The following is a 15,754-nucleotide window of genomic DNA, read 5'->3' as shown; positions in this document are numbered from 1 at the left end:
ATGGCTACAAGTAGTCCGAATTAAAATACAATACAATACAATAAAAAATATTTCACCGCATAATTTATGCGCTTTATATTCAAAAATAACTTTTGCAAACCGATTTGCGCTACCTATTAGGGGGCAGTGTACGAATCGCAAGAGGGCATAAGTTTTATAAGTTTGTATAACTTTTAGGTTTTTGTGTCAGAGAAATAGGTTTTTAGGAATACAAAGCTGCTGCAAAATTTGCAGGCACTTCTGATTTTTGGGTTTATGTTACCATAGAAACTCTGAGGTAACAGTTTGTAAAGCTCTGGGAATTTTTGCTGCAGGTTTGTAACGTTTGGACCTGCAAAATTGCATCTGTGATGAATTACATTTATGTACACTTGAAGTTGAACGTGTAATGTATAGAATGATGGAAAACTTCAGAGCTCATTAATTTGAAATTGAAAGGAAGTGCACTGCAGTGCAATACCAAAAATATTACGTCATTTCTTTAATGAGTATTTACCAATTTTAACCCAGAACTACATTTGTTTGTAAACACAAAGTTGTCGTCTACAAGATTTCATTTCACTTTGATTCGGTGCTAGTTATCGTAAAATGAATGAATTAGCGATAATTAATGTTGTTCTACATCATAGATTTCAGTTTGAATGTATTATACTAAAGTATTGGTAAATATGTTGTGTGATAAAGATTGAATTAAATGCATTTCTATGTATTCTATGTAATACCGTTGTGCGAAAATATTATGTCATGAAATACATGCTACATGTGCAGTCAGGCGATCTGATTAAGATTTTTTCTAGTGTATCAGTAGTTATCATATCCTTGGAAAACATGATAATATAAGTTTGTTATATTACATTACTCTCAGTTTGTCGAATCCGAATCCAAAACTAAATCCGAAACCGAGTATAACTTCAGCATCGTTGAGGGCAGCACAGCAATGTCAACATGGCGACGAGACAGGAAAGACTTTGTACGTGACGAACCATCAGAAAAGCGACCAAAGTTGGATCCTTTCACGACGACTTTGTACGAAATAGCTAAAGATGTTACTACAGGTATGCACTACTTAGTCAAAGGGTTCGATATGGATACGGATACGTTGATATCCGTTCGATACGTTCATGCACATGCATCTACCTAAATACTTCCCTGTTCATGCAAGATATGGCCTGCCACTATAGCCCAGTACGTCCAACTCCGCCAGAAAACGTCACCATGTTTTCCTGCCAAGTCCGTTAAAAATTGGTCCAAAAAAGCAGTCTCCGGGATGGGAGACTGGCCGGGTAGGTTTCTGTACCTTTCCCTGTCATTCTAATCCCTGCGAACCCATTTCGAGAGTAAAAGCTGTGTGTCGTCCGAAACTTGTCCTCAAATGACCTACACTTGTTGCAATAATTTGTAGGGTGACCGGACGATTTTTAAACTGGAATTTTCTGCCAAAATCTTGATGGCATCAGATCTGTTGAAAGTGTTGGTGCAAAGTCCAAATCTGAAAAAAATAATTTGGCTAATTAGCGTTATCACAATTTAGAAGCCTCTGGAAAATGAAAGTTTCCAAATTCTTTCCCTGAGAATATTGTAATGAGGAATAATGAGACAGTGTGACCAAAAATCGGATCAAATATTGTTAAAATGGCTCAAGGTGACTAACTGTACAATAATGAGTCAGGTCAAAGGTGCATTGATAGTTTCCAAATTATTTCTGTGAGAATATTGTATAGGTTGATAAGTCCAGTGAAAGAAAATGGAAGATTGTCCTCATGCTGACCTTTGTGTTTCCAGTATCATGGATACAAGCCATTGTTTCTGGTCAGAGACAGGTGTGCACGGGTGAAAAAGCATGTTGTTCAAGTATGGCACTATTGCGAACCTTACTTCCTGCTTTGGAAAAACCGTGGGCGCTAATTTGCGCTGCATAGCTGAGCTTTTTTAGAGCACAAAACAAGTAGAAAAATATCTAAGGTACAATTTGCCCGCATGGCCATTCCTTCCCTTCTTGGAAAATGATGCCAAAAGTCATAGCCGTTTCAAAGTAAAAATTTCGTCAGCAGTTTCTCGGAAGAAAAAAGACCTTTTTAGGAAATTTTTGCACTCATCTTGACTTCCTAGTCTTCACAACATTCACTGTGAAATGCAACTGTTTCCGTTCACGCGATCTCTCATAGCGACCGTTCGAGTGCGAGTAGACGACTTCAAAGATGGCGTCCCCTCTGACGTTTGTTGACAAAATGTGTTCATAAACTTCAAGATTTTCACGTCATTACCTTGTTCACAGACATAAATGTGCACAACTGCTGCATACTTAAGGTGAATTTGTACAATTTATCACTACCTGGGTCCCCCTAAGCCTTCGATTTCGAGCATTCACTCTCAGAAAACTCGTGTCAACCCCATTGTAGGGAATAGGAGGGCCTCTCGTCCGGTCACCCTAATAATTGTAGCCTTGGTTGGCCTAGGGGCTTGGGCTGTCCACAGTCCCTCTATCCACTAGGGACTGTGGGCTGTCGTTCTGCTTGCACGTTGCTCCAACCACTGTCGTGTGGCTCGTGCTGTGCCCCAACCTTGGTTGGGGTAAGACGCTAGCCGTACTTAAGCCCACGGCCAACCAAGGCTACAATTATTGCAGCTACAAATGACCTAGGGCGTGCGCAAGGGTTTGCTACACGTAGTGCCATCGACTTGGCAGGATATGGGGTACCGAAAACAGGCCTTGTTTCCACCGACTTGGCAGGGTAATGGCTGCTGGTGCACAGTTTCTGGCTACACCGAATTTCGACCCGATTTTCACGGACTTGGCAGGAAAATGATTAACCTTTTAACCATCAAGGTGGACCTCTACAGAGGAAAATGGGAGTAAAAAGTTCAGCGAGTACATGACACTGTGGTTGATTCATACAGAAACTGTAATGAAGAAGTTGTAATGTCATAAATTTTAGCTACATCTCCCTAAACGAGAACTAAGTGTAATCCATGTTTTTATGATAATTTAGGTATAAAAGTTTATAACAAAGCATTACTTCTCTGAAACCATACTTTAATTTCCTCTGTTACCATTTTATGACAGGTTCAGAAACTTTAGAGAGAAAACTATCTCAACCAGTAGTATTAAAAAAGTTCAATCATGCCATAGCAATATCGGCTTTTTTCATAAATGCCCCATCTTTTCACAATTATGAGGATGCAAAAAAAAAATGAATTCAAATTTGCTGAACAAATTACAACAATTTGTTGCCCAGTTCAAGAGCCACATTCTGCGTGCCAGAGCACCAAATTTCATGAGCCATGATGTATGTTCTGAAGCTTATGCTACAATGTAGCAATAGATTCAAGTTCACTTTGATTAACGTTTACTGGTATGTCCCATGCATTATAAGCCACCTCTGGGCTTGACATAACACCTACGTGCACGCAGACAGCTTGGGTCAGCTTCAAGGGACAACTTTCAACAGGAAAAAACATTTAAGGGACCGTCTCAGATTGTCGCAGAAGTTCAAGAAACGAAATTTCTTCGTTTAGATCAAAACCCCCTCCCCCTCCCCCTAAACGAAACTTCAAAAGTGCGAAATGTTCATGTCTGCCTGAGAGTACAATGTTGCATTTTGCTATAGCTACTAAAGACATATTCCCCTTGCCACATTACAATAAAAGTAAACGATCAGATTGAGTACTAACAGGGCATTTAACCGCATAAAGATTTCATTTTATTTTACTTTCCCTTTTTGCATCTCTTGTGCTGTTCTTTGTCTTTGTGAACACGCAATTTGTACTTGGTAGGGGCGGTAAATAAGCGAAAAACTTTGACAAGGGGGCCAAGGCATGTTCAATCATATTAAAACGACTATGACCAGGTGCATAACAAGTGAGAATAAAGACATCTAGTGGTTAGAGCAGACGCTTATAAATAGCACATTTAAAAAAAAATGATACTTTTTGTCTTTGTATAATTTGATGAATGAAATGTTTAGGATACAATGTTCCTATCGGTAAATTGTGTTTGGGGCACAAACGAGAGGGAAACAGTTACAAATTTGTTGGCACGAGTGTGCAGTTTTCCTTTAATTTAAAATAAACACACGAAAACTTGTGATCACAAAATAAAAGTGCGAAAGTGAAGTTCACTAATTGAATGGAGGTCAAACCCCCTCCCCCCCTAAACGAATAAATTTCGCTTTTTGAACTTCTGCGACAATCTGAGACGGTCCCTAAGCCATACCTAAAAAATCACAAAAAAGAGATGACAGGCAATACTGTGTGAAACCATGGATAAGCCATTCGCAGCATCAGAGTCTGTTCCCTTTTTAAATATCAAATTGATGAAAAGTTGATTTTTTTAAGAAGGCCACAAGCTTTCTTGGCTCAGTAGGGATTGCATGATTTGGTTTTACTTTAATAACCAAGGCCCTTACATGTAGTATTGGTAAACATGTATTGTAAGTCACTACCGATACTTTATGCATGCAGAAGATGAAGTTCAATAGTGACATGTCAGTATTCTTTTATTCTTTTATTAATAATGACTTCCACAGCCGAGGCCATTTATGGAAGACTGTTTAAATACAGATACAGAGTTAAAGCATGAAGACTAGACGAACAAACTTTAACAAATACTGAGAAAACAATGTTTTAAAACATTTTTAAAACCATTTAAATTTACAGAAAAAGGATCAATGTCATTGTATTCGTTTAAAAGCAAATTAAATTGTCTCGGAATTCTACTAAAAAGAGAGTCACGAACACAATTAACTCTACCAAATGGCACATGAAACAAAGTAGTATGCCGAGTTGAAAACCTTGGTACATGAAGACTAAAAATGAAGCTAAAACATTAACATTAAACTTTGCATTTATGCATTTGTATAAAAATATATAATCAAAAATAGTCCTCCTTGATTTTAATGACTGTAAATTGCACAACGAGTCAATGTCATCACTGTAAAAACCAGTAATTCTTTTATGAAGAAATGTTAAAAATTTATGCTGTACTCTTTCAATTCTATCAGACTGGTGTTTACTAATACTGTTCCAAATAACAGAAGCATATTCAAGCTTAGACCTTACCAAGGTAAAGTACAATAATTTTAAAACGTGCACACTGTTAATACAATGGCTATTCCTCATAATAAAACCGAGAGCTTTTCTAGCACCTTGAATCATGATATTTACATGGTCACAAAAATTTAATCTTTGGTCAATAATAACACCGAGATCTCTCATGCTACTGACTCTACTCAATGCATGAGTGTCGAGTTTGTAAGGGAAAATATGAACATTTCTTTTCAATGAAACAGTAAGAACTTTACATTTAGTAGGATTAAGATTCAATAACCAAGTGTTGGACCAGCTGACAATTCTATCGATATCAGATTGCAGCAATAAAGAGTCATTATCCGAATCAATGATACGATAAATCTTCATGTCATCGGCAAAAAGTAACGAATCCGACACAAGATTATCAGAGATGTCATTAATGAAAAGAATAAAGTATAGATGAATTGATAAAGCAAATTTGAGTAAAACATATATCTGCAGAACGTGAATGTGGCTTGTGAAATTTGGCACACTGGCATGCATCAAGTGGCTCTCGACTTAGGCTAACCCTTGTGGCGAGTGGGGGTTGACCTACACACAACACCAGAGCTGCCATTTTTGAGTTCTAAAATCTTGTAAGGTTGTCACAAGAAACTGAAGACCTAAGTAATTAATATATATAATTTCTTGTAGATCTTGATGCTAAAGCTTGCCATTGATTATGGCAAAGTTTACAGTTTGTGATACAGTATCACAATTAAAATGGTGTAAGCAAATACGGCAAAAGGGATTTACATGGAGATTAGCTTTTCTGATTATCCTTGCAAATAGACGATACTGTACATGTATCTTAGAATGTGAAAATACAGTCTAAAAATTTGAAAGTTGTCTCTCTTACTGTACGGTCTAATGTTTTGGTGACTATTTCAGTATAAAAGAAAGCACACACTGTGATCTTGTCAATGGAATGTAGACCTACAACTCATAAATAATCTTTTTTCCATTTTTATGATCTACAGAAGAATTGAAGGACCTGAAAAATCTGTGCTCATCATTGATACCAAGGAGAGAACTGGAAATTTGACGGAGCCATTTGACCTATTCAACCATTTGATTTATTCAGGAAAAATCTGTGATACAGACACACACTTGCTTCAAATCATGCTACGTCAGACTGAGCTGCATAAACTCTCTAAAAAACTCCAATCATTTCATGCAAATCAACCTTCCGGTGGACTGTCCTTTCAGGCACATAACACCACCAGTACAGGTAATTATTATGCGCTCTACCAAGCAATGTAATGGTACACCCAGATAAAATATCTTACTTGGATATATTTTGAGCCTGTTTTCATGATGAGCATTATTGCCTTGATTTTTGGTCAATTGTGTCTAGGAAGCCCATTTCATACGAAGATTACGGTGTGAAAAGTTTACCTTTATCATAAATACTTTCACTATGACACTGCAATATAAGCGCATCATACTCTGGGCAATTTGTACTGGGGGTCCAACGTGTTTTCTACTGTCCACTAGACGCTTGTGCAGGGATGGCTGCAGAATTCATATGCATATGCTCTCTTGCAAATTTCCAAGTACATGTATGGCACACTTACATCTCGCTATGGGGTTCTGTCATATCACTTCTTAAAAGGACACTCCCAATACTGTTTGCCAGGTATGATCCTTGTACATACTGTCAGTACTCTCAAAATTCGCCACAGCAATCTGATGACATTTTTGTTATACAGGCAATTTAAAGGAACAAAGGAAAAGGTTGGTTAAATTCTTAAAGCATGCATACAGAGGACACTTTGCACTGCTGCTACCTATTCCATGGTACGATGATCTGAAACTCAAACTTACAGAAGTATATACAAGACTGGAAGTCAAACAAGTTAAAAGAGGTAACACAATGGCCGGCCAAGATTTAAAAAATCTGCATGACATGTTCATTGCTGACAAGGAAGGACAGCACGCATTACGAATTAGAATAGAGGGTCCACCAGCCATGGGCAAATCAACAATATGTAGGAAGATAGCGTATGACTGGGCTTGTGGTGAGCTAAAGCAGTACAAGTTACTTTTCTTTTTGGAGATGAGACATGCAACAGGCTTAGCGGTGATTGATGAAATATTCACTCAGTTACTACCAAAGGATTTTTCAATCACAAAAGAAGAGCTTGCAAACATAATCTCACAGCAAGAGAAATCAACTTTGTTTCTCTTTGATGGTTTGGATGAATTAATAAAGGGTAAAATTGAGGGTTGTGAAATAGCTGACCACATTGCTAAAAAATTACGTGCGTACTGCACAATTGTCATCACCACTAGACCACGTTTACGCGATAGGTACTTAAGTGACTGTGACTTATACTTAATTGTCAAAGGATTTACAAAAAAGAGTACCGATGAATACATTGACAAGTATTTCAAAGATGACAAGGACACAGGTACGACTCTCAAACAGCAAATAAAAGTTCAAAGGGAAGATAATACTGATAAATCTATCACAGATCTCCTTCGTAACCCCTTGCATGTGTCTTTCCTGTGTATTCTCTGGGAAGATTACAAACAAAACGAAAAGGAAAATTATTTCCCAAAGACCCATACAGAATTATACGCTGAGGTACTTGAATGCACTTTAAAACGATATTGTACCAAAATGAGCATTGAACTCAATAATGGTGAAATACCGGAATTAGTTATTGGTTACAGAGATGATTTGGCTGGCGATTCATATAAGATATATTCAGCTGGCAAGATAAATTTCTTAAAAACAGACATCTCTTGTGAACAATACCTAGATTTAGGATTGTTGGTAAGAGATCTTGGTCATTCAAGGATAAAAGCGCAAGAGTTATATTACTTCTACCATAAAACATGGCTTGAGTTTTTCACTGCATTTTACATTTCCTCTCAGTTAGAAGTAGGAGATACCACTGGTTTGGATAACCTGTTCAGTAATCCACAGAAATCCAGTCCTGTTCTGAAATTCCTTGCGGGAATTTCTGAGAGTAAGGCAAGTGGTTTATTGTTTGACAGATTTAATCAGAAAATTCAGACTCTGAAAAATAAATTGAACACTCCCAGGAAACATTTAGAAGAAGTGAACAACTTTCATCTATACTTGGTAAGTGTTTTGAATGCTTACATGAATTAAAGCAAGGACTGGTGTCTTTTTCAAATGTAGACAGTTTAATAAAAGGGATTCTACTTTATGCAGGGTTAAGACTGAAATTATACTTTACAATGTAGTATCCTGTGTGACCTACCAGATCATAAAGTCAGTAAATTCATAAGAGTCAACAGGAAAAATTGTCACTTTTCTTTCATCCTCCATTGTATGAAACTACGACCTGGCCTGATAGAAGAGTTAAGAATTAATGAACCCACCCGGCAAGAGCTGCCAATGTTATCAAACATCCTATTGAACACAGGAAGCAATGTAATGTTAAAGACTTTGCAGATACACATGTCTCAGTCAGAATCAAAAAATATTGTATCACATGTTGACCACTTGTCAAAAGTGATTAGAAACGTTAAAGCAAATGCTTCTCTGCAAACTTTGAACATATACTTTGATTCAGATGATTGGCTTGATTGCACAGAGCAAGTCAAAGTAAGCTTGGAAAAAATGTTTGCTGAAATTGCTGATAATGAGAATATTAAAAATTTTGCTCTGAAATTTGACATTTTGATATTTAATGAATCTACTTCACTTCAAATGTTTGAAGGGTTTATCAATAAAGGACCCAGGACAGTGAAGTTTTCCATGGCTGATTCTAAATGTCAACTGTCTAGTCTGTGTAACTTCATGAAGTACTGTAGGGAAACAGAATCAATCAAACTGGAGATTGGTGACACTTATGACAGTGATGATTTCAATCTGGAATTAAATATGTGTCTACAAAACATTAGTACAAGTATAAAAGCTCTCAGTCTAAGGATAAGGGAATTGAAAAGAGACTCTGCTTTGTTTGATACACTATCAACAAATACCACACTGAGTGAGATGTCAATAGGTGAGTTTACAGAGCAGTCTATTGATAAAGCGTGTGACATTATAAAACATAACAAATGTGCAAGATCCCTCACACTCTATGTTGACAAGGGTTGTGAAAATCATGGTGAGGCTATGGTGAATTCACTGACAGAAAACAACGCCCTGAAATATTTATGGGTTCGGTATGGCTGGTATGGCTATCGCTATGTTACAAAATCTAATATACAGTTTGTACCAATTGCGATGGAAATAGCAAATTGTCAGTGTTCATTGAAATCAATCAAATTATCTTGGAGGTGTAGTGAAGGAGTAAAATATTCTTATGTTGCTAGTTTCATTTCACAGCAAGTAGGGCAACACTATTGGTCATACAATGTCTTTCCTCACTGCAGTGGTTGGTACATGCATCAACTTAGCTACTGCACTGAGGATGATGGGATTAGTCAGGTTGAACAATAACATTCCATCATTAGATATCAAGAACAAATACATACGTAATGTATAGGACTTGTAAAATGCAGAGAAATGTTCAATTTTGATATATGCCGAATTATACTTTCCAAACATATCCATTAATTTGTAGAGTAATTTCATCTGTTATAACTTGTAGAGTGATTTCATCTGTTATACAGATGTGAACTTGTCAAAGATAAGCAGTAAGACTTTTCACAGAATTAAGTGTAGATGAATGTCACTTGTATTCAGTACTGCTGTGTAAAAGTTTGATGAATGTGCAATGTTGTCAAAAAGAAAAATAGATTGTAACAATGCCAGGGAAGTATGTCGAAATATTACTGTGACATTTTCTCATGTATAGTTTTGAATGTAAATATAAATATAACTGTATTAACAAATAGAACATGTATATTGCAACAGCGTTTTGTTTTAGTCCCCATGGACACCGTCCAGGGGGACTTATAGGTTTGGTCATGTCCGTGCGTCCGTCCGTCCGTCCGTCCGTTCACGCAGATATCTCAGAGATGCCTGGAGCGATTTCGTTCAAACTTGGTACAAGGATAGTACCCTACCTCATACAGATGCACGTCGATTTGTTTCACAATGCGATCAAATTTGGTCGTGTTAGAGGACTTTTTAGTTTTCACCTCCATAGACTCCCATGTATAAGGCAGTCCATAGACTCCCATGTATAAGGCAGTCCATAGACTCCCATGTATAAGGCAGTCCATAGACTCCCATGTATAAGGCAGTCCATAGACTCCCATGTATAAGGAAGTCCATAGACTCCCATGTATAAGGCCAAGAAAAATAAAAATTTAGTTTCTCATCGTATTCATATTGCAAAAAGGATGCAGTGACACAGTTTTTAGTCCCCACAGATAAAGTCCAGGGGGCTCATAGATTGGGTCATGTCAGTCCGTGAGTCCATCCATGTGAGTCCATCCGTTCACGCAGATATCTCAGACACTTTGACAAAATGTCACGTGACCTTGGTGACCTTTGACCTCGAATATACATATTTGTCCATAACTCACTAACCACAAGTGCTAAACCTTTCATATATGGTATGATGGGACACCCTATGACGCCACATATTGTACCTCATTAATTTATGTGCATATCTAATTTTGAGCGAGCCAATAGAGCTAGAGGTCTGATTTTTGGTATGTAGGGATAACTTAGCAATACAATTTTTTTGACAAAATGTCACCTGACCTCGGTGACCTTTGACCTCAAATATACATATTTGTCCATAACTCAGGAACCACAAGTGCTACACCCTTCATATTTGGTATGATGGGACACCTTATGACGCCACATATTGTACCTCATTAATTATGTGCATATCTAATTTTGAGCAAGCCAATAGAGGTAAATGTATGATTTTTAGTATATAGGGATAGACTATAGGATAGAATTTTTTGACAAAATGTCATGTGACCTGATAACCTTTTACCTAAAATACACGATTATGTCAATAAATAAGTAACCACAAGTGCTATGTCCTTTATATTTAGTAGGATGGGAGACTTATGACAACACATGCTTTACCTTGTTAATTATGCCCATATATAATTGTGGGCAAGCCAATAGAGCTAGAGGTGTGAATTTTGGCATATATGGATTAATTAGCAATACAATGGTTTTTTTTCAAAATGTCACGTGACCTTGATGACCTTTGACCTTGAATATGCATATATATGCATAACTCAGTAACCACAAGTTCTTTACGCTTCAATTTTGATAGGATAATACACCTTAAGATGTTGCATCTTGTACCTCATTTATTATGCGCATATGTATTTCTTGGCTGGCCAATACAGCTAGAGGTCTGATCTTTTTTCCCGATTTAGAACCATAACTTAGACATGCCTCTTGTTTCAAATTGGGAACAATGACATAGACCTATGTGTCCATAGATCTGAACATATACACTCCAGTGATACTTTTTAATGACCACATTTCCCTGCCCCATCAAGACTAATACTCCTATTACAAGTGGGGACTATGTCATTGTCAATGACTTGTTGACATTGTAATTATTTTGTGCTACACCATACTGTGAAGCCCAACTTTCACCTGTATATATAAACTTTCACCTGTATATATGAAAGGTAACATTTGTTCTACGTTACTTGAAAATAGTGTTTTTGTTCATAGCATAATTGAATTGTCATAAAGATGGCCAATGATATGACTCTAGACATGTTGTATCATCTGTTGAAGGCTTCTTGTGGATAAAACAAATGTAAAATGCATTCTGGTTTTGAATATTCTTATTTCATACTGATAAAAAATTGTAGTTATTTCATTTTGATGAGAAATAAGTTTTTAGCTCATATTTGGCTTTATATATAAATACCAAAAAGAGCTTATATTATGAGTCTGAGTGGCGTCTGTATGTCTGTATATTTGTGGATATGTGCGGATGTATGTCCGTCACACACAAAGACTCCTATACCGCCAAAGCTACCGTCTCAGTATTTGGAGTACAGGTAGATGCAGGGGTTGAGATGTGAATTTGTTCAAATGAACACATCAGTGTCAAAAATGTGCAAATGAGGTAAGAAAAAGGGAAATACTGCAAGTGTGCAGGAGTGGTGGCAGTGAACTGAATCAGCCCACACATCTGAATAAGAGGATTTTGACCTTTAACCTATTTGTATGCAGGGTACCTAGTATGTTTGGGAGTTGTAGCAGTAACTGAAACAGCTAATTCGTCATTTCCTGTCATTGTTTATGAACTGTGACATATTAACAGATCTGCTGAAACCACGGATGTCTATTTTTGTACATCCATGGTAGAAAGATTCTCTGCTATGCATGTTGCTAAAGTTGACCTTCAGTACCTAAAGTTTCAGACCTTATTTACTTTTGTCATTCTTAATTTTCTGGTTTAAATATTTCTTGTTGTTTTTCTGGTTGTACTGTGCAGAAATTGTCATAACATCAACGTATAATTTTCCTGCACTGAACATATAGAAAAACACTTATTGTTGATCTTTGGTATGTACCAATTCTGATCAAATTTGAGCGACACCGTATAATTATATAATTGCGGTATTTTTCATACACATGATGACCTGCTTTGTCTGCAGTATTTAATACATTTGAAAGAGAGCACGAGAGGAATGGAGATGAAAAGATAAATATTGCTCTATTGAATTGGAGATAATAAGCCTGATGCTAAACGTACACACACATTACATTCTGCTCCCTTCAATTTTCACCTCCTACAGTGTACCGAGAACTTTCTACATTTATTTGATTTGATTTTGAATCAAGGTTCATCATGATAGTTTTCATGAACATGTTTAGAGCTTCTTCATGTAGAATACACCTCAGGGACAGATATTCAAACTCTCGAATGTTTAGATTTCTGTTTTGTTAGGGCTTATTTTGAAGCTTTTGGGGTAAGTGAAGTTTTCACAGGCTTGCTTTTGTGAAAATCAGGGATTTTATTTTTCCCCACAGAGCAAAGATAGGGATGGGTCCATTTTGAATTTCAAATATCAGTAAAAGTTGGGTAATTTTTTCTCTAGTACCCAAAATTTGGATGATGAACCCTGAATTTTATTCTTGATTTTGAAGAAAATGGTTGGAAGTCTGCTTGAGGACACTTTGAGAAAAAATGTAAGTCTTTCATTTTTGAGGTGTGAACTGTAATATGTGCCTCGAAAGTGAAAGACTTGAACGTTTGCTCAAACTTTCCTGAATGAAACTTTCAACCATTCTCTTACCAAATCTACAATAAAAATCAGGGTGTCACCGTGCAAGGTTTGGAACTAGCAATATAAATTACCAAACATTTTGCAATATTTGAAATTCTGAAATGCCACCATTCCTGTGTTAACTCTGTGGGGAAAATAAAAGTTTGGATTTTCGAAAAATTAAGCCGATGAAATTTTTTCTTTCTCCAAGAGCTTTAAAATGAGCCCCCACAATTGGTAGATCAGAAAAGAATTGTAGAAATTTGAAAGTCCGACAATCTGTCCCTGTTAGGAATTTCCCCATTGCTTATTGAGTTTGGTGCTTGTTCAGTAAGATTTGGGGTGTTGTAATTGTTGAAACTTCCTTTAATCAAAAATAAAAAGTTAAATGTCAATACTGTCGTATGCTCTGTAATTAAATTATGATAGATGCATGTCAGGACTTATTTCAAACAAATTTATTCAAAAATTGAATTCTCATTCAACAAAGTCAACTGGTTGTATTTACATTAGCAAAACACAGTAAACTGTTAGTTTGAATGGCTATCACTAAACCTATAAAATACAAAAAATTATGAAAATCAGCAGTTGCAGCAATCTCAGACTGAAACCGATAAAAATTGGTAAATCAATATCTCATTGATTTTCATCAAAGATGATGTTAGGTATGAGTCTAATTCATAAAGATCAATTATATGTCATTGGTTTGTCAAAGCAGCGACTGAAGCACTGCCAACTCAACTCTATTGGAACTTCTATGAGCTGTGGAAACACAATACTGAACAGCATACATATGGCCTCATTATGATCTCATTGCACATAGACCGATAAATCTAAGGAATTTTGAAAAAGAGACTGACCTACTGACATGACCTTTGACCTCTTTTTTAAGAGACTTGTTTGCCAACAATCATGTAGTTTACACTTGTACAGGCTAATTAATGGCATTGGCTGAATATTGAGTATCTCTGCATGTTTACAAAAATTGAACAAGAAATTTGACTTTTGAGACAACAACAATGAGAAGATAATCAAAATAACAGCTATTGACTCTGATCACAATTTATATCAAAGTAACTGGCGACTCTCAGGTGTAAGGCAGTACACTAGTATTAGGTTTATGTCAAAAAGTGTGAACAAGAGTCGCTGTTGTTTTTCTTGAACAGTTTGTTTTCATGTGTATTATTGTATACATCATTACAATATATATCTGACACCATGTGCTAGTATTTCATCACACACCCATGATCACTAAATATGTCATCATCATTTTCCAGTGAATGCCTTGTCCATAACACAGAGAGACACACCAGCCACAACAAACACCATTCCAATATAGGTTTCTGTTGAAAAAAATGGAATGACAAAAAAGATGAGAATTTGGGAAAATGTAAAACACTAGCTGTGTGAAACAACTGGATTTCTGAAATTATATTGCATGTGAAGCACAGTAAAGGAGCCTCAAATATTCACTGACATTCCAGGGTGAAGTAAGATAATTACGGAAATCAGACTGAATTACTACAGACACCTAACGGTACATGTAAGTTGACCTTTCAGTAACTTATGTTTTAATAAGGAACTGAAGCGGACCATGCAATAATACTATTCAGTGTTCTGTGACCTGGCTGACCTTTCATACGTGTATTTAATGAGGTCACAGCAGACTGAGGGGTCATGAATGCTACCTTCATTTCAAATTTGTAAATTTGTATCTACTGATATATGGCAGCTTAAAGGTCATATCTTATTGGTAGATTTTTAATTATTTACACCAACTTGATTGAGAAACCGAGTCTATTTTGTACATGTAGCTGATTGGCTGTTTGTACATGATTGAATAATGACAATGTTGCAGGTACAATCTTCGGTCATGCTACACATTGCCTATTTGCTTAAGGGGTCACTTAGAATGTTTGCCATCTTAACCCTTTGGTGTTGAGTGCTGTAATTTTTCCCGCCAAAATTTCAGAGCAACATTTCACCAATTTTGATGAAGTTTCTTTAATTGTTTATAATATTGGCTGCAGTTTTTGACCAAAACTTAAGGAAAAAATCTGAACTCAATTGTCTAGATTCGAAGAAAAAAATTGTTGGCATTATATTATATAAAGACAACAGAATTGACATTGACACTGAAAGGATTAAATTAAGTGACTGAAGGTGTGAATGGAAAATGTATAGAAAGATTGGTAGAAAATACCGGACTAAATTTTCCCCATGGTAGAGATCAGTGCCTGGTTGAATGTGCATACAATATATACCTCTCATGGTAAATAATACACACATTCCCTATCAGATAAACTTTATCTGTACTACAGCTAGGCCTTGGCCCACAATTGATCCGTTGTGCCGTAAAGTTATGATATCGTATCTCCACATCATGCAGAGATACCTCATTCAATCTCGACAAGGCAAATTCCCGTATATATGACAATATATGTACACAGATACATTTGTCAAATACGTTAAGTATGCACATAAGTATACAAATAAATGCACTAACTTTCTTCACTTATTTGATTTGATTTAGAATCAAAGTGCATCATGA

General features: G+C 36.4%; 2 protein-coding genes across 3 annotated transcripts in view; one reads left to right on the top strand and one right to left on the bottom strand.

Annotated features, from left to right (window-relative positions):
* The window catches only part of LOC139133344 (NLR family CARD domain-containing protein 4-like), a 543,607-nt gene that overhangs the window by 46,338 nt on the left and 481,515 nt on the right, over positions 1-15,754 (bottom strand). The gene's annotated exons all lie outside the window — the stretch shown is intronic.
* Positions 950-10,898, top strand: LOC139133345 (NLR family CARD domain-containing protein 4-like). The gene is made up of 3 exons (XM_070699894.1): positions 950-1,055; positions 6,048-6,298; positions 6,780-10,898. The coding sequence occupies exons 2-3, from the start codon at positions 6,190-6,192 to the stop codon at positions 8,189-8,191; spliced, it is 1,521 nt and encodes a 506-aa protein (XP_070555995.1). The 5' UTR covers positions 950-1,055; positions 6,048-6,189; the 3' UTR covers positions 8,192-10,898.

Source organism: Ptychodera flava, chromosome 5 (assembly GCF_041260155.1).
Source record: "Ptychodera flava strain L36383 chromosome 5, AS_Pfla_20210202, whole genome shotgun sequence".
Taxonomy (NCBI): Eukaryota; Metazoa; Hemichordata; class Enteropneusta; family Ptychoderidae; genus Ptychodera; species Ptychodera flava.
Note: the sequence above shows the minus strand (reverse complement) of the source record. Positions and strands in the feature narration are given on the sequence as shown.